Source organism: Strix aluco, chromosome 20 (genome assembly GCF_031877795.1).
Source record: "Strix aluco isolate bStrAlu1 chromosome 20, bStrAlu1.hap1, whole genome shotgun sequence".
NCBI lineage: Eukaryota > Metazoa > Chordata > Aves > Strigiformes > Strigidae > Strix > Strix aluco.
The window spans coordinates 15,491,670-15,509,895 of NC_133950.1; the positions used below are offsets into that span (position 1 = coordinate 15,491,670).

The window sequence follows — 18,226 nt, forward strand, 5'->3', positions numbered from 1 at the left end:
AAAAGAAGTAGTATAAACTCGTCCCCATATGTTTACAGATAGGATAAACAAGGTTGATAATTTATGCTGTGGTTCTTATCAACACTAACTGTAAATTTTTAGGTTGGCTTTATGCGGAATGTAATGTCGAGTGATCAGCTTAAGGAAGATCGGATGGCTTTAGAAAACTTGCTGGCAAACTTACCCCAGAACAAACCAGGGAAGAGCAGCAGCCTTGAAATGACTCCATATAACACCCCACAACTTTCTCCTGCAACTACTCCAGCTAACAAAAAAAATCGATTGCCAATAGGTAAGGAGAGCAAGCAGACTTCTTGCATGATTTCTGATACCTTGATACATTTTCTGTGCCATTTTTCAGTCATCTCTTGGGGCTGCTCTTTGACTACACCTTCAGTTCCTACTTTTTCTGTGTAGAGGTTGAAGAATTTTCTTTTGCATAGAAAGCCAGGTAACTTCCTTACTTTCTGATGCAAGTACGGTGAGCTTCAGCGCTCTGGATTGAACTTGGGAAAAACGCTGGAGTGGTTGGCAGTCACACTAGAGAGTGCAGTGTGTTAATAAAGGGAAAGTTTGAAGATGGGAAGCAGGTCTAGGAGGGAAGATTGCTTAGGAAGGTGGTAAGATGGAAGCAATCACATTTAGTTAGTGGGAGAGAATAAGTTTAAAATTTTTGTGGCTCAGAAAAGAGCAAATGTGGAGGAGGATGAAAAAGCAAGAGCAGAACTTTTAAGAGTATGTGCTGAGAAGAGAAGCTTTCTCCTTTCTCCATTATTTGCCCAGTCTAATTCCAATTGTTAGTATAGTGCAATGCAATTTTATGTTTGTTGGGTTTTTGTCCTCTTTTTGAATAGGATTTGTGGGTCTTGAAATCCTCCATTTCAATAATACTTTCTCTTAAATTAGGAAGTGTGGTACTCTTCTTCACTGTATATTTACATGTATATGACAACATGGGATGTTTTTATTTGAGAGCTTTGGTGTTAAGTGTGTTACAGGATGAAACATATAGAGCCCTGTAAGTGGCAAAAAAAACCCCCAAACCAACCCCAAAACAAACCTATCCCATGTTGGTTTAACTCTGCTTCTGAATGGTTCTGGTCTTATGCCTATGAAGTAGTGGCACAGCAGCGATAATTTTATGGTATAAAATAGTTTTTGCTCAAAGTTTTTATTTCTTTTGTTTCATTTTAATGCTTTCGAAATCCAGGACAGCAATTGGCAGCCATTACTGCCTGGGATACTTCTGCTACCAATCTTTCAGCTCATATAACTCTAGTAACCCCTTTTGGTGGGTAATGCCCTCTTTCCATTCTTTTCTGTGAAATTTTTACTTATAACACATGACTTAAGCATGCCTTTGGTTTACTTTGGCAATCAGTTGCTTTTTCAGATTTCTTCATTGATTTCTGTATGAGACTCATTTCCTATGTACATGTAGCTTTTAAAAACATATGTGCCTTTGTGTGATAATCAGAATTTGGCTGTGACTTCTGCACATTTGCCTTGTTTTCCCCAGATCAAATAAAGAAATAACTGGCGTCACGCTGCCGTACTTAGAAATCTTAATTCCACGTGGGTGTTTTTCCTTCCACGGTGCCAAATGTGGGAATGTGAGGCTACTTGAAAAGACTAATAAAGACTCACAAAATAATCAGAGTAAACCACCTGATGTTGAATTGTGTGTCTGGGTATGAGACACCTGTTAGAATAAGATTTCCCTGCTTTTTAGGAGAAAAAATCTTCTAAATAAATTAGTTAGAGTTATAAACCACAGGAACATAGACCTTTTTTTGTTGGTAACAAACTTCTTCATTTACTCAATTTATTATGGGTCTTTCTGTGGTTGGCATACACTGAATTCATGTAGGCAAACAGGACATAGTGTATGTTGTTTCTCTAAACTTTTATGTTGAAAGTTTGCTCTTTCACAGTTCAGTACTCAAATTCAAACCCTAGTTCCATCTCTGAAAGTGTAATACGACTTTTCATTTTGTCAGTTTATTTAGTATGCATATTATTAATTCAAGACATTGCCGTTTTGTATTTCCATCATATTGTCTTTTCTTCCTCCTTAAACAAAGGAAAGCTTTCTAATGTGGATATTTCAAAATATTTTCTTAGCAACTCGTAGCAGAAGTAGATCAAATATTCTAATGGATCAGCATGGAGATCATGAAGGATCCTCCCAGGAGACTATTCCAGAAGTTCAGCCGGAAGAAGTGCTGGTGATTTCTTTGGGGACAGGTCCACAGATTACTCCAGGAATGATGTCAGAAAACGAGGTATGTGAAAACTGTCACCTCTCGGATATTTTGAAAAGTACAGCCTCTGTGTTCTCTAGTAGCAGAACAATGAAGTTGTGACACTAAATGTGGGCAATAAATGCAGAATGGGAATTAAAATCCTTATTTCATTTTACTGAACTTGGGGGTTGTAGCTTTCAGATTTCCCTTTTTAGATGTTTTTTTCCCCTCACTTCGTATATCTGCAAGGTACAAAAAGCAGTATATTAACGCAGGAAAAATGAACCTGGCAGATTTATGAAGAGGCTGTGTCATCTAGCACACTTAAGAGCAAACCTGGGCTATCGTTTCTGAGCCTGAAGAAGCGGATTCAGTTCTCTCTCTGCATGCTCTGTCCTTTGGATGAAGTGGCCCTGGTGAATGACAGAACTGGAACACTGATCCTGATGGTTTTGGCAGCTCAGACTTGAAAGGCAGAGGCCCAGCTTCTTGTGAGGGTGGAGCTGTGGTCGTGTTGCCCCCAATGCCTGCAGACTGTGTTGCTTGGCGTAAGGCTTTACAGCCCTTCCTTCCACCAGCTGTGGCACAGCTGCTGCTTTCAGCTTTGCAGCCTTGCCTGGGAGTTCGGATTATCTCCTTCTGCAGCCTCGTAACCATCCATTTCCATATTATATCAGTCTGCTGGGGCGATGAGGGAGCTGGTGGGTCTGTTATTATCAGGACTTGCCTTATGTTCATGTCTTGGTTACCTACATTCTCTCCAGGCTCTGACTTTGGAGATAGCTGTCTTTTTTCAAACAGAATGTTAGAAATTTGATTGTGTCATTAACATGTAGGGAAGAAAATGCAAAAAATGTGTGCAATGTTTTGTTTACTGTGTAATTATCTGAAAAATAGATGATTTTAAGGAAGTCTTGTTTCTTTCCCCCACTCTCCAGGTCTTAAATATGCAGCTTGCAGATGGCGGACAAGGAGATGTCCCCGTCGATGAAAACAAACTCCATGGTAAACCTGATAAAACCTTGCGCTTTTCCCTCTGCAGTGATAATCTGGAAGGAATATCTGAAGGTGAAGGGCTACTTAAGTCTTGAAGAAGTTTCGTCCCTTTTTTTTTTTTTTTTCCTTAACTATAAAAGGAACTTCTGTTAAATACAGCATGTCATCTTTGCCATTTTGAAGACTGTGTTATTTGACCCTGAGAGCCATTCAGAGAAAAAGGTCTGGAGCTAAATTTTGACCTGCAAAGGCAGAACTGAGTCTGAGAATTAGGAATAAAAAAACTAAGTGTATGTAGAAAGAGAAAACAGAGGGATTTATTTTTTGTTTTCAAATTTAAGTGTAGTACTAATTAATGAGATAATCTAACCTAGACTTCTCAGACTTATTTTTTGTCGTGTTTTAATATGCTCTTACATATCTCAGAATAGTTTCTGGACTCTGGACAGCTCCTTTATATGAACCTCAGACACAACAAAGCACAGATTTATTTGTGGGAGTGAAGAGGTTTGTACAGATCGCTCGGCACACATTATTTTGTATAACTTCCATAATTGAGTTTTTGCTCGCTCTCTCCTCAAAAGAAGAAAACAAATTCATGGACAAATAAACTAATGGCAAAGCCTGTATTGACTTTTTAGTTGCGGTTAAGTATGGTAATGGTGAGATTCCAGTCATTTCTGGTAATGTATTTGTAGATTATTATAATTAGTATGGTACTCTAAACATGGGAAGTACAAATCATGGTGTGGGTTAAATATCCATAGAAAAGGGATCAAGAGTAGAGCAAATGTACATTTATTTCATCAAGTCAGTATCTTATATGGGAACTGCTACTTCATTTCTTTTCACCTTTCTAGTTAATTGTGTTCTGGATTGTTAATGCTGTATATTGAGGAACTGTCACTCAAATCCGATGTACAGTAAAATCTGTTTTCACAGGCCCTTCCAATCGCTCCAACTCTGTGTCGTCTCTGGATTTGGAAGGGGAGTCGGTGTCGGAGCTCGGCGCAGGCCCCTCTGGCAGCAATGGTGTCGAAGCGCTGCAGCTGCTGGAGCACGAGCAAGGCAGGTGCAGATTCTCTCATACAAGTGCCTGGGGTGCTGTAGGTGGTGAAGCCGAAGTTCTGTGGCGAAAGATTGGAAAATTGACTTGTTCAGGAAAAAATAAGTAAAAGTTTTCCTTGTGCGATCACTCTTGCGTTTATTTATGGCTTTGTTTTGTGGTTTTTTGGGGTTTTTTTCTAGAAATATTTCTTGTAGTCCATTGTTAGGAAAAGGAAATCTCATGGAATTTTGAGGCATAAGTCCTTTATAGGAAACTGCTTGTGAAGTTTTGCTTGACACCGAGGCTTTACAGGCCTTACTGTAAAACACTGTCTTACCTGACAGAATCAGAGGGTGGGTTGTTTGTTTGTTTTCCTATAATGTACTCTTACAGACTTTTCAATCAGAAGTAATTGGACAAGACTTTCAAAAAATCGAGAACTTCTTATTTTTATTATAGCCACAACTCAGGATAACCTTGATGACAAGCTCCGTAAATTTGAAATCCGTGATATGATGGGGTTGACTGATGACAGAGATATATCAGAAACTGTGAGCGAAACTTGGAGTACAGATGTCTTGGGAAGTGACTTTGATCCAAATATTGATGAAGATCGTTTGCAAGAAATAGCAGGTAACTTGGTGGGACATCTGGTATGTTACAGTGCTTGATGCTTGCTCTGAAATAGTGAGGCTGCAGAGCCCTCCTCCTCTCTTTCTAAATAAGTGTGTTTTCATTGATTAAACTGGAGCTTTTCTGTAGGAGGATTTTGTGTGCATGGCCTGTGTGATATTTGGTTGCTCATTTCTATATTTTCAACAGTGTCTTTCATGGTTATTAAGGACACTTAAAATGTGTTCTTATTTTTCTCTCCTATTAGAGCTGTCTTCAGGAAGCCTGTATCTAGCTATACGCTTCGGCTTTACTTTTGCAGGTGCAGCTGCAGAGAACATGCTAGGCAGCTTGCTGTGTTTGCCAGGTTCAGGATCCGTGTTGCTTGATCCCTGCACAGGTTCCACCATATCAGAAACCACAAGTGAGGCGTGGAGTGTGGAAGTATTACCAAGTGATTCAGGTCAGAATCGTGCAGGTTTTTCTTATTTCTTTAGCATGAATCAGAACTCTTCCAGAGGTGTGTAATGCAAAACAGCAGCCTCTTCCTCTCTTTCTTTGAGAAATTATTGTCCTAGGGTTAAGTTAGTGTTTGTGAATATGGAAAGAACAAACTGTTCCTGGGCAGAGAGAAGATGGAAAGCATTGTGAGAGATTTACTGTTATTAAGAAATTCTTAAGGGCCAAAAAGGGAGAGAAGGGATTGCAAAGCAAACTTCTGTTTGTTTTCCTTCCCTGTGGTGTTAAGTAGGGCTGTGTAGGATCGTGGTTTCCTTTGGTTAGTGAAGATATGACTGTATACTCTTGTCTTGTAAGAAATAACAATACTTAAACCAGTAAAAACTTCTTAGAATAGAGCAGTGCTCTCTGTGCAGTCCTGCCTTCTGTGTAGGGAGCAAACTTGCTGAAGTGGTTGAGTTAGCTTAGAACTTAATACACTAAATCAACACGTCCCCCCCTTCCCTCTGTATGTGAATATTAAGGGAGCATGGCATTGAGTAATGATACTTTTTCTCTCTACTCTTCACTGTCTCCCTTTTGTAGAGGCCCCAGACTTAAAACAGGAGGAAAGACTACAAGAACTGGAAAGCTGTTCTGGGCTGGGTAGCACATCTGATGACACCGATGTGAGGGAGGTCAGTTCGCGGCCCAGTACGCCAGGCCTCAGCGTCGTATCAGGTGTGTTTGATTGCCTCTGGAAACATGCTGCTCCCTTAGAACGTGATCAGCATCTGCTTTGCTGCACTTGCTTTGGTTATACATCATTTCACTCGTCACGTTTTGTACTCGTTCTGGAATTTTCAAAGCAGTAATTGTTCATGTTACAGAAGAAATAAAAAAAAAGCAGCAGAGCGTTGAACACTCTGTGCTACAATAGCAATGGTTAGCACTGGAGTATTGATTTGGAAGAAACTCCTAACTTTCTTACATTTAGTTTTATTATCGCAACGTTTTTATTTAAGTAAATCAGCATATATCTACTTCAGTTCTTCCTTTCAGGAAGTATTTAACAGAATGAAGTGTCTTTCTAATGCCCGTTGCAAAATGTATTCACGGTTATGTTAAAACAGTTGAAGATGTAGAGCAGAACTAAAATGGTTTTTAGGAGTATAGAAATTCATAATGTCTCTAGGTGCCGCTGTACGTTAGGACTTGAGTATTGCAGTGTTCACCAAATGCTTTAACAGCTTCAGGATTTTGCTTCCTTTTTCTCTGAAATTCAGACTATTACAGATGCTTCTTTTGTTATGTGTAAGGTATTAGTGCAACATCTGAAGATATTCCTAATAAGATTGAGGATCTCCGGTCCGAGTGTAGCTCAGACTTCGGGGGAAAAGACTCTGTGACAAGTCCTGACATGGATGAAACGGCCCACGGTAAGTAAGTTACTTACCTGTAAATGAGAATTAGAATCTCCGATAACTGAAGTCTCACAAATGACATTTGTAGAATCTTAAATTTTACAATTTCTCCCAGTTTCAAAGTTCTGGTGGCTAAGCTTAACATTTTCCTTGTTTGCTAGCACTGTATTTGTTTGACAAAGAGACTCCAGTATTTTATAGTACTGGAGCTTGGGTACCAGATCTGAGATCACTTTTTCCTAACTCAGATTACATTGACTGTTCTCTTGCATTTTGGAATTGGTCTGCTCCTCACGATTTCCCCACTTTTGTGATATAGTTCTTTTTCAGTGTACTCCGGAGGTCTTTGCATATAAGAATATCTTTAAAAATATTTTGCAATATAAGTTTTGTAAGCTTTTGTTGCTGAGGGCTGTTTTTCCAATGTCCCTTATGGTGTAGGTAGCTCTTGGTACAGCGCTAACATTATTTTTTTTTTTGTTCTGTATTTCAGGAGCCAGTCAGTTGACATCTCCTCCTTCTCAGACAGATTCTTTGCTTGCATTGTTTGACCCTCTGTCATCAAATGAGGGTGAGTTGGAAAGAATAAGCAGTTTTAAAAAATAGGCATTTTCAATGCTTCTATGTTAGTACCTCTAATTTGGAAGAATCTTGAAAGCAATGTGTGTGACTTCTTTTATGCTTATGACCGCAGGTGTATCGGCTGTAGTAAGGCCTAAAGTACACTATGCAAGACCCTCTCACCCACCACCGGACCCACCGATCTTGGAAGGGGCTATGGGAGGTAACGAGGCCCGGTTACCAAACTTTGGGTCTCACACTTTAATCCCGACTGATTTAGAAGCGTTCAAGCAGAGGCACTCCTACCCGGAGAGGCTAGTGCGCAGCAGGAGCTCGGATATAGTGTCCTCGGTTCGGAGACCCATGAGTGATCCGGGGTGGAACAGACGGCCTGGTAATGAGGAGAGGGAGCTCCCCATGCCGACCCCCAGCGCCGGAGCAGCTGTGCTGGTGGCTGCATCGCAGTCATCGTCTTCGTCTCCCAGTAAAGACTCCTCCAGGGGAGAGGTAAGGCTTCTATTTAGCTTTTTATTTTTTTCTAGCGTGCACGCTTTAATCATGCATCGAATGCCAGAAAGCTGGTATTAAATGTGTTTAGCCAAGGAATTACAGTGCACTTTTGTTACCTTTTAAATGTTGGCCAATAATGTTTTACAAGCTAAAGCTGCAGATGTTCAGAGTGGCTTAAAAGAATCTGGCTTCTGTTAAATTGACTGGATGAGCTTTACTTAATTTAGTGGGGCTTCAGAAATAAATTTGTTGTAGGGTTTAGATTTAAAATGCTGCAGCACCCTGAAAAGTAATTTTCTTTAAAGAAGAAAGAAGTGAAATCTGAGTTTCTTCATGTCTTTGGTTTTGCATTTATAGGCTGCCCTCTTCAGGAGGGATATTTCTCACGTAATCTGCTCTGGCTTTCCGTGCTCTGCCGTAGTTCTGTTTTTACAGTCGATGTAGCGTAACCTGATGTTGAGGAGAAATTTTGTCTTTACGCTTGATGTGGTAGATGCTCAAATGTAGACTCTGTCCTTGTACAGATTGAAGAACGAAAAGACAGCGATGATGAGAAGTCTGACAGGAACAAGCCCTGGTGGAAGAAGCGTTTTGTGTCTGCCATGCCCAAAGGTAGGATCATGTCCGTCGGGTTTTGGAACTTTAGTAAGAGTACACGCTACCTGCATTATATCTTTAGTCACTTTATGGAAAGTGTTCACAGTTTGGCTTTGAAAAGCTGACCAGAGTGACATAGACTTGTTACAGAGTAATAGATGTCCTGTTTAATTTTGATAAATAAAGGGTTCTTATTTATAAAATTGCAAATGTTGCAGTAAAGAGAGAATTCTTGAAATACAAAGTATGCAGTACCCATGAAGAGGTGTGTAAGCTGAAAGGAATTTGGTTAGGCGTTGTGTTATCTTAATCATCCGGGAACCTTGGAACCCTTATGTGAGCCAGTCATTTTGTAGTTGTATGGTATTAACTTCATTGCAGCTTCCCTGAGAGCGAGTCTGGATTCTCCGTGGATGGTAGCGTGCTCGCTGAAGGGTATGGATAACTTGGATATCTCTTGCAACACAGCATGAGTGGAAATTAGACTTTGGCTATTTACAAAGTAAAGCTTGTTCAAGATAATATTTGGCTTTCATGCTGTGAATAATGACAACTGAGGATGGAACAACGTGTGCAATATTAAATATTCTTGGCTTTTTTTAAAAGTTAGAAAAGAACCAACACAATCCTTGCAATCTCTGTGTGACTTTAGATAATGTTATAGTATTTTAATACCACTTTGTTTGCTTTCCCATTTCACAATGTGCTGTCTTTGCATCTTCTCCCTGAACTTACTAGAGGGGACAAGTTGCCAGAAAAGATTCATGTCGTTATGACAGCTATTTGAGTTAGGACTATTGGCTAAACTGAAGTATAAATAAATACGTAAATAAAAATGGGAAGCTGCCTGACTCCCTTGGCTAGTAGTTGCCTAAAGCGTGATGTACCTGGAAGGCAAAACTGTTCTGCCTGGCTCATGGTAACGTGTCTGTTAAAGGTAGAGCTTACTACATACGATGACAGTACAGTTGTGTTCTACCCCACAGATAGACTTATGCTTTTACTGATGTTTATTTGATGACGAACTTCTGCATTAGCCACTTTCTTAAAGTTTCTTCAGTCTGGCCATTATCTCAGAATAGTCTTTGATAAGGTACCTTGCATTTTCAGCTCCTATTCCGTTTAGGAAGAAAGAAAAACAAGAAAAAGACAAAGATGACATGGTGCCTGACAGATACTCAACACTTCAAGGTATGTGAATAATCATAGTAATTTTCTCTCATAACGTGCCCTCTTGAGCTCCAGAGTGCCCACCAGGTATGTTACAGAAAGGTGTACACTATTGTAGTTAACGTTCATGACTGGCTTTCTGGGTAAGAAAGTGAATAAAGACTTCTTGGCTTGAAGACTGTTTTTAAATTGTCGTGCTTCTGTTAATATGTATAGTACTGTCTTTGCTCTTTTTTTTTTTTTTTTTTTTCCCTTCTCATTATAAAGCTCACGTCCTTATCATAGCTGAGCTGTAAGGATAGCTGCAGACACGTTCCTGTAATAATTACTTAAGTGCTAAATTAAACATGATTTCAACCTGGGTGTTTAGTTTTCTGTTTGCCTAATCATTTCTAGAAGTCTTCAAATATACAAGAACCATTTGTGTATACAGTATAAATATGCTAAGGATCTGGCTTTATTTGTTCACTTTCATTGTACTTTTCTTTCTGCTTTTGCTTCAGACTTTATAAATATATTTGAATTGTGGCTACGTGGAGCACAAGCAGCTATTGTTTGACGTGGCTTAAAACAGAGTCCAGATGTGGAGGTCTAAGTTTTTGCATTTGCTTTCAGTTGGCACAACACAAGATTAACTCCTGTTGTTTTTAATGGTCTCTTCAGACGATCCCAGCCCGAGGCTCAGCGCACAGGCGCAAGCTGCGGAGGACATTCTGGACAAGTACAGGAATGCAATTAAGAGAACCAGTCCGAGTGAAGGAGCCATAGTAAACTATGACGGTGCAGGTGAGGACCTGGCTTTTATAATCATCACCAACATAGTTTCTCCTCCTTAAAAACACTTCAGTCTTCTAGAGCAGTGTTAGTACTAACAGCTGAATGTGAGCTCTAAACCAGGAACATTTTGTCAAATATTCTGTGGGTCTCCCTTGGAGACTGGGAATTAAATCAATATTCCCAATATTCTTTCATATTGCCACTGAAGCAGTTGTTTGTGAATAGCACCTCTCTTACCCGTTTTGGTTTGTTTTTAATGGATACTGAAGAAGCGTGCTGCCTTCCAAAACTGATGAGATTTCTTCTTAGTGACTTGTAGACTGTATATTTTTAATATACTTTTTTCACTTATTCAGAACAAGTTGGTTTACTTGCTGTCTGCATTCCCCCCTTCCTGACCTTAGAGTAACAGGAAGAAAATAGAGAATATTAGTCAAGCTGCTTCTTCTGACTCCTCTCTTCAAGTGTAATGTTGTTTTTTTCATTTCCATAGAGGCTATTGGGGATGGTGAGAGTATGCATGACTCTCCACGTGATGAGGCTTTGCAGAACATGTCTGCAGATGATCTCCCAGACTCTGCGAGCCAAGTAGCACAGCCACAAAGTTCTGCTTTCTCCTATAGGTAAATACATTTTCAGGTTCAATCTTACCCACAAAGTAGAATTAAAAGCAAGTCACATGATTGGTTCCCACAAAAATCTTAATATGGATCAGTTGTAAACTTTTACGTGCTTTTAGTTTTAAGCATCTCAAACTGTCATATTTCCCCTGATGAAGGGGGCATATTGTAACCAGAGACAGAGCAATTCAGTGTTCAGGAGAATTCCTTTAAAACTGGTCTAGGTGCTATATCAAAACAACTGATATTCTAAAGTCTTGACAACATTGGTATATTAAAATTACGTTAATTAACTTTTAGGCAGTATTTAAAAAAAAAGTAAAGACTGCTTATTGAAGAAGCAGACCTTGCAGCAACTTTGTTAAGAAAATATTTTTCCTCTTTAAGGGATGCAAAGAAGAAATTGAGATTGGCTCTTTGTTCAGCAGATTCTGTTGCCTTCCCGATGTTGACACATTCAACAAGGAATGGTCTACCAGACCACACGGACCCTGAGGGTAAATGTTCTTTATACATACAGATATTTTGCATTGCTTGTGTTTCTTCCTTTCCCCCACCTAATGGCACTTATGCTGCACCATTTATGGCAGCTTCTGCTTGGCATAGATACAGAAGGCATAGGCCACCTTTTGCCCCCCCAGATGTTTTCTTTCTTACTCCATGAACAAACCTGCCAACTGGTCTAATTTTTTTGTAATGAAGTATCTCAGCTACAGTGCAGGTAGAGCCTGAAGCTGTGAAATAGACTCCCGAAATGCAGGTACTGTTGGGAATTGTGTTGCAGTACTAATAGAGTAACTTGAGCGATTTACTGAGTCCACTGACTTAGTTTGTGTGTCTTGTGTTTGCATCCCTCCATTCATTCTAGGTTCATTTGCAGACAGGTGAATTTGTCACCTTATCTGGTCCTCTTCGCGTTTCAGAATGGTTCTAAATACTAAATAAGCTAGTGATATGAAAACTTATCCCTTGATATCTGGAAAATTCAAAAAGACTTATTAAATTGTCCTTACAATCACATTTATTGCCTAACGTACAGAAGTTTTGTTTTAAACTTGTTACATGTTTCCCATATTCAAAACTAGTTTTATTTTCATCATGCCTACATTTCTTTTCCTTAATCGTTTTCCTTTGTTCTTTATTAGATAATGAAATTGTGTGCTTCTTGAAAGTTCAGCTAGCTGAAGCTATTAACCTTCAAGACAAGAACTTGATGGCCCAGCTGCAGGAGACAATGCGATGTGTAAGCCGCTTTGATAACAGGACCTGTCGAAAGCTGCTGGCATCTATTGCAGAGGACTACAGGTAGCTTGTTCAGTGTATTATTATTAATGGCTTTCCAAATGCATATATTTATTCACTAGCAGATTGGGAAGATCCCTTTCGGTTTAAATTGTACTTTACCAAATCAGGTTATTACATCTCTGCTTCCCCACAGAATGATGAAATTGTCTCACTTATCTGCAAATGGCTTAAAAAAGCTTGGACCTTAAGTCACTCCAGATAGTAATAAACTCAGGTGAAATCAATTTGTGGCTAATGTTCAGCTCTAACACACAAGAGATGCTGTTTGGAATTTGGTTTAGTCTAGCGTTCTGGAGTGCTGCAAGGGCAGTGAATTCAGTCAGAGAAATCTGTATGAGACAGAACTTCCTAATTCAGGCATTATCTTGGTTTTAAAATAACAGGTTGAAGATTCGTCTTGCACTACAACTCAACAGTTTGTAAAGCTATTAGCCTCTATCTTTATTATGGATCTAATGTAGAGCACTCTTTATTTTAGGAAAAGAGCTCCATATATCGCTTATTTAACTCGATGTCGCCAAGGCCTGCAGACGACACAAGCACACTTGGAAAGGCTGTTGCAGAGAGTTCTGCGAGATAAAGAAGTGGCCAACAGATACTTCACTACAGTATGTGTGAGGTTACTGCTAGAGAGCAAAGAAAAGAAAATAAGGGAGTTTATTCAAGGTAAGATTAATGCAGACTGTGGAATGTTTATATTCCTTTACTCCATATTTAGATGGGGGCTCAGGTTAATGTTTTAAAATACAACTTCTGATCTGAGAAGATTACTGAAACGGTTTTAATTTCAGCTGGTAAATTAATGGCTCAAATAGACAGATTACTGTGATTTAACAGTATTTTGTGGCAGCTAAGCCATGGTAACTGTCTGCATTGTTCATGGACTAAGAGAATTAAGGTAATTTGACCTTGCTTGGCCTAAAAAGTTATGCTAAATCATGTTATCTAGCATCTGCCCCATGGAAGAAGCATGAATAGTGTTAGTTATTTTAGATCTACTGATAAATGATAAGTTGCAGCATTCAGTCCTCAGTGCAGAACCTGTGGATGCACCTTAGAAGATGCCCCCCCTTAGGGGAATGGCGGTAGTATGAACCAAATCAATCAAAGATTCAAAAATATCATAGCACAAGGGATAATGGCACCAGGAAGGCAACTGTCTCAAAACAAAGTCACTTAAAGCAAACGTATTTCTAAGTCTCTATGCACATACGTGACTTAATGCAGTACATAGGAAATTTGGAGTCAGTTTTTGCTCCTGGAGCACGTAGTGCTGCATATTAAATGTGCCTGAATAGGCTGGAATTAATATTAGAACTTATACGTACTGGGATTAAAGTTCTGGTAAGAAGGTTCAGTGACCCAGGAAGGAGTTAAAGCCCTTTCATTGGACAGAGAGGAGAGAGCTATTTCTGGATGGTCTAAAAGAGCAATTGGCAGCTGTGGCATTGGGCTGCTGGCAGATGTGAGTGGCAGTTGTCTCCTGGTGCAGGCTGCTATAAATACGACGCCGATGAGAGGCCGGTGATTTGGTCATGCTGCATTAACTTGCCTGCGTCGCTCCTTCTGTATTTGGTAGATAAATACGAATGTTGCGACTATGCATACTTAATAAAGGCAGGGGTAGGAAGTGGTACACAGGGGTTTTCTGGATCCCTTCCCCTGCTGCCCCCCGGCCCTTTCAGCCTCTGACAGCTTTGCTGCGCTGGCTCCTACCACCGGCTCCTGTAGTGATTGTTCTGGGTGTTATCTCTGGGGGTGTCTGGAGAGGAGGCGTCAGAGCTGGTACTGCAGAGGAAGTGATTAACACAATAACAAGTGGAGTATTTTGACCATATGCTTTGCTAAATGTGTTCTATATGCTTTTCCTTTAATTCCTCTATTTATTTCAAGTCTTCCTGCTTGTATTTCCCTTACTGGGGTGTGGGCAAAACAGAGCCTCAGTGCTGTCTGGCAAGAAGCCTGAAGGTTTTTCTGGAAAGAAGAGCCCAGAATCTATCAGAAATAATGTTTTTTACTTACCTGAATGTCCTCTCTCTTTTTACTTTGTATCAGATTTCCAGAAACTCACAGCAGCAGATGATAAAACAGCCCAAGTTGAGGATTTTCTTCAGTTCCTCTATGGGGCTATGGCTCAGGATGCCATATGGCAGAACGCCAGTGAAGAACAGCTTCAGGATGCACAATTAGCTATAGAACGCAGTGTGATGAATCGTATTTTCAAACTCGCGTTCTACCCTAATCAGGATGGAGATATTTTGCGTGACCAGTAAGTTGATGTAATTTGAAGTTCCTGGTTTCTCTTTTGCAGTTGGTGCAGATGGAAGCTGTGCAGTCTTCACGTGACAGATTTGACTAAGTTAGCCATGCCATACAAACTCATGTTTTCTTTCAGAACATTTTGTAAAAGAACAAGGAAGTGCTTTAGCATCATGTAAAAAAGTTTGTGTTTGCAACAAACTTTTAGGACGGAGTAATCGTACGTGTAATGACTTGGGATACAGACTCTCAGGTCTGCAAGTGTGTATGCTGAGAGAATGATTGAAACCTGCTTCAGGACTCCTCCCATTTTCTGTTTTGGTACATTACTTTCCATGCATTTGGGGTTTTTGGTTTTTGAGGTTTAGAACGTGCTGTTTGAGGGCTCTCCTGGCTGTGTGGTTGTACGTGATTGTGCAGCAAACTCCTCTGCGTCTCTTGCTGGCCTCGTGTCCGTTACCTGGAGGTCCATCACAACTGTCTGCGTTCCTGAAGAGCTCTCCTGTAGTGCCAGACTTCAAACTGGTGGAACCCCCAGGGGACTACAGCCTGCCTGCTGCCTACTTTTCACTCCTGTTTTTTGCGTTTGTTTCCAGGGTCCTTCATGAGCACATACAGAGGTTATCGAAAGTAGTGACTGCAAACCACAAAGCACTTCAGATACCCGAGGTAACAGCTTCTCCTTTCCTTCAGTTCTGTACGTGTGTTGAGGTGCTTGTGTTTGATTGTGTTCGGCATAGGGAGAGGGTTGGTTTGTTTTACACTTAGAAGCATTGCTTTTCTATCTGACAGCTGAAATATCTTGCAGGAAAAACATGCTGTACCCATGACTGATCCTTCCAAATCTGTTTTTTTTTCTGATTTTGCCACCCCTGTCCTGATAGGAAGATTTAAGAACTAATACTACACTGCACTAAGATGCAGTAACTTTCTGATAATTTGTTTCAGAAGACAAGTTTCGAATCCTTTATGCTTCTAATATGATTCATGTGCCATAGCTGTGCCTTGCGGCTGTCAAGTTAACTTTCTGAACTAGCCAGAATGAACAGAACCTTGCAGATCTGTGAATTGGCCCAGTGCTTTCACTTTTCTCATGGTTAATAGGATAACTAAAAGGTTGGTAGGCTTAAGGCGTCTGTCAGAGGCTGGATGTTTGCAGCCTTCCTAGTTCTCAGTTCAGAGCTTGAAATGATTCAAAATGGTGAGTGTTCACAAAGCTGCTGATCAGGAGGACTGAGACCTCCAGCTCTACTGTCGTTTGCAACGGTGTGCTGGAGAAGGCGGGAAGAAACACAGGCTAATTATGTTAGTTGCACCTAGAGTGCTGCCTCCTTGTAGTTTTTCATTATAACACAGCAGGAAGCCACCTTCATTGTGTGTGTAATGGAACCATCGTGACTTAAAGCTTCCCATTTCTCCAGAGCCTTGCTCCTGCTTGCGAGACTCTGGTACTTCAGATTCTCTGTGGTGCGCAGTAGTAGCTTGGACAAACAAGAACTGGCAGCATGTTGGGTTTTTTTCCTAGGTATATCTCCGGGAGGCACCATGGCCATCTGCACAGTCTGAAATCCGCACAATAAGCGCTTACAAAACCCCCCGAGACAAAGTACAGTGTATCCTGCGAATGTGTTCAACCATCATGAACCTGCTTAGTCTGGCAAATGAAGATTCAGTACCTGGGGCAGATGATTTTGTTCCTGTTCTGGTCTTTGTCCTCATAAAGGTGAGTTCTTTTGCAAAGATCACAAGCCCCAGCTGATTCTTGTAATAAATAAGCAAAGTTTAGGAAGAAAAATAATGCATTTGGGTACCTGGGAGCATGCTAGACTCAAAACCAGATCTAATTCAGCAGGTTTAAATAGAAACATCAGAAATATGGTCACAGTTACGGTTTTTGAATCCAAGCAAACTTTGCATTTGGAACCCAGGAAATTGGGGTGCAGACGTTGTGTGTGGAGTGGGGTTTTTTTGAGGTACGTCCACCAGCGTCTGTCATCTGTGCCTGCCTCACGCTGTCCTCTTCCAGCACCGAGAGCCACGCTAGGACTGACTTGCCTTGTGCTGCTGACCTTTTTTGACATATGAGTGTTTGGAGAACGCTCTGGTGTGTATAAGATGCGAAAACAATAGGCTTCTCCGTGACCTGAAACCCCTGATGACTTTTAAGGATCCTGCCAGTGTTACCCTTCTTTCTCTTGGCCTGCTAATCGTTTTCCCTCGTTGGAAAAATGCTCCTTTCCTCAGGTCTGATGCCTTCGGAGTGTGTGGAGGGGGTGGTCTGGATGAACAGTCACTACCCTGCAGATACGTTACGTTACCACGTGTTAGGGATGTGTGAGGAGCACTGCACAAATAGAATTGTATTTCTGTTCTGTATCTTGCAATGTTTTATGTTTAGCTTTGCAAACAAGCTGTGAGTATCTCTCTCTTCTTTAACCCTCAGGCAAATCCACCTTGCTTGCTGTCCACTGTTCAGTACATTAGTAGTTTCTATGCCAACTGTTTATCTGGAGAAGAATCATACTGGTGGATGCAGTTCACAGCAGCAGTTGAATTCATTAAAACTATTGATGATCGCAAGTAACTCAAACAGCACATGTATGGGCAGACTGTTAGCAGAAGAAGAGTATAAAAGAATGTACAACAGCTGCAAAAGCTGAAGAAGAGACTTTCCTTGTATAATACTGTACAGAATTGAGGCATTTTAAAACACACCTTTACTAATCAAATTAATTTAACAGATTTTCCTCTTCTCTTTCGGTTGCGTTTTTCTCCCCTGTAGATACTGGCACTGCAAAAGGGACCACAGTTTTCAGGTATTTTGGAATCTCAAAACATGCAGAAAATTCTTCACGCTTTTTCCACCACCCCTCTTCCTGAATTCTTCCTCACGTGAATAATTCACTTCATTTAATTTCTAATAGAAAACTGAAACAAGAAGAATCAGGGCAACCACTTAGTATACTTTCTAGCTTAATACACCTTTTATTAATAAACACCAGCCACACTGAAAGTTTGTAGTAGCTGACATTAGTTATCAATTTTATTTCACCTAAATCTAAAATCTGAGAGGACAGTGTAAATATTATATCACTATATTTAATGCATTGCAATTATCTTTGGACTCCTTATCCTTTGAATAAACAAGCAAAAGCCTCTCTGACCTCTAACAGGTTGTGACATACTGTGTTGTGGTAATGAAAGGACTTCCTCGAAAGGCTAAGATGAAAAAAGGGCAAACTGAACTATTTATTAAGATGTAATTAAGATTACTGAAATTTCTAAAACTGGAATTTATAATAGGGCTTATTAGGTAGCTCAACACTTTTTGGCTAGGGCATTAGGGTGTTATAAAGGTTTGGATATATAGAGGAGAGGGACTGTAAGTTACAATAGATAAGTCTAATATAAAAAAGGAGAAATAAAATACCTTACTGTAATATTTTTTCTGAGATATTGTGTATACTGTACAAACCCCAAACAGAGATCCTTAACAGAACCTTGGACTGTAATATATATTTTGATTAGTGACATTAAATACATATGCCAGGGGTTTCAGTGAATGTTTTTACTAAATGTTCTTCGTGTTGTCTGCTATGCAGCAGTGCAAGTTTTACTGTTCATATAAAATATTTTAAAATATAACACTGTTCTTTATGAAAC

The 18,226-nt window shown here is 40.1% G+C and overlaps 1 protein-coding gene across 8 annotated transcripts in view; it reads left to right on the forward strand.

Annotated features, from left to right (window-relative positions):
* Window positions 1-18,226, forward strand: part of GAPVD1 (GTPase activating protein and VPS9 domains 1) — a 31,551-nt gene extending 13,325 nt beyond the window's left edge. For 3 of the 8 annotated variants that reach the window (XM_074846495.1, XM_074846493.1, XM_074846494.1), the window contains 22 exons: window positions 103-292; window positions 1,211-1,291; window positions 2,125-2,285; window positions 3,185-3,314; window positions 4,185-4,310; window positions 4,750-4,923; window positions 5,171-5,365; window positions 5,947-6,081; window positions 6,660-6,779; window positions 7,258-7,335; window positions 7,459-7,832; window positions 8,360-8,447; window positions 9,543-9,623; window positions 10,266-10,388; window positions 10,873-11,002; window positions 11,387-11,496; window positions 12,145-12,304; window positions 12,783-12,970; window positions 14,360-14,573; window positions 15,160-15,232; window positions 16,089-16,286; window positions 17,007-18,226. In XM_074846495.1, the coding sequence (XP_074702596.1) occupies window positions 103-292; window positions 1,211-1,291; window positions 2,125-2,285; window positions 3,185-3,314; window positions 4,185-4,310; window positions 4,750-4,923; window positions 5,171-5,365; window positions 5,947-6,081; window positions 6,660-6,779; window positions 7,258-7,335; window positions 7,459-7,832; window positions 8,360-8,447; window positions 9,543-9,623; window positions 10,266-10,388; window positions 10,873-11,002; window positions 11,387-11,496; window positions 12,145-12,304; window positions 12,783-12,970; window positions 14,360-14,573; window positions 15,160-15,232; window positions 16,089-16,286; window positions 17,007-17,147 (3,270 nt within the window). In that variant the 3' untranslated portion in view covers window positions 17,148-18,226. The remainder of the gene's footprint in view (window positions 1-102; window positions 293-1,210; window positions 1,292-2,124; window positions 2,286-3,184; window positions 3,315-4,184; window positions 4,311-4,749; window positions 4,924-5,170; window positions 5,366-5,946; window positions 6,082-6,659; window positions 6,780-7,257; window positions 7,336-7,458; window positions 7,833-8,359; window positions 8,448-9,542; window positions 9,624-10,265; window positions 10,389-10,872; window positions 11,003-11,386; window positions 11,497-12,144; window positions 12,305-12,782; window positions 12,971-14,359; window positions 14,574-15,159; window positions 15,233-16,088; window positions 16,287-17,006) is intronic. The other 5 variants (XM_074846496.1, XM_074846497.1, XM_074846498.1 and 2 more) reach the window with 5 other exon arrangements.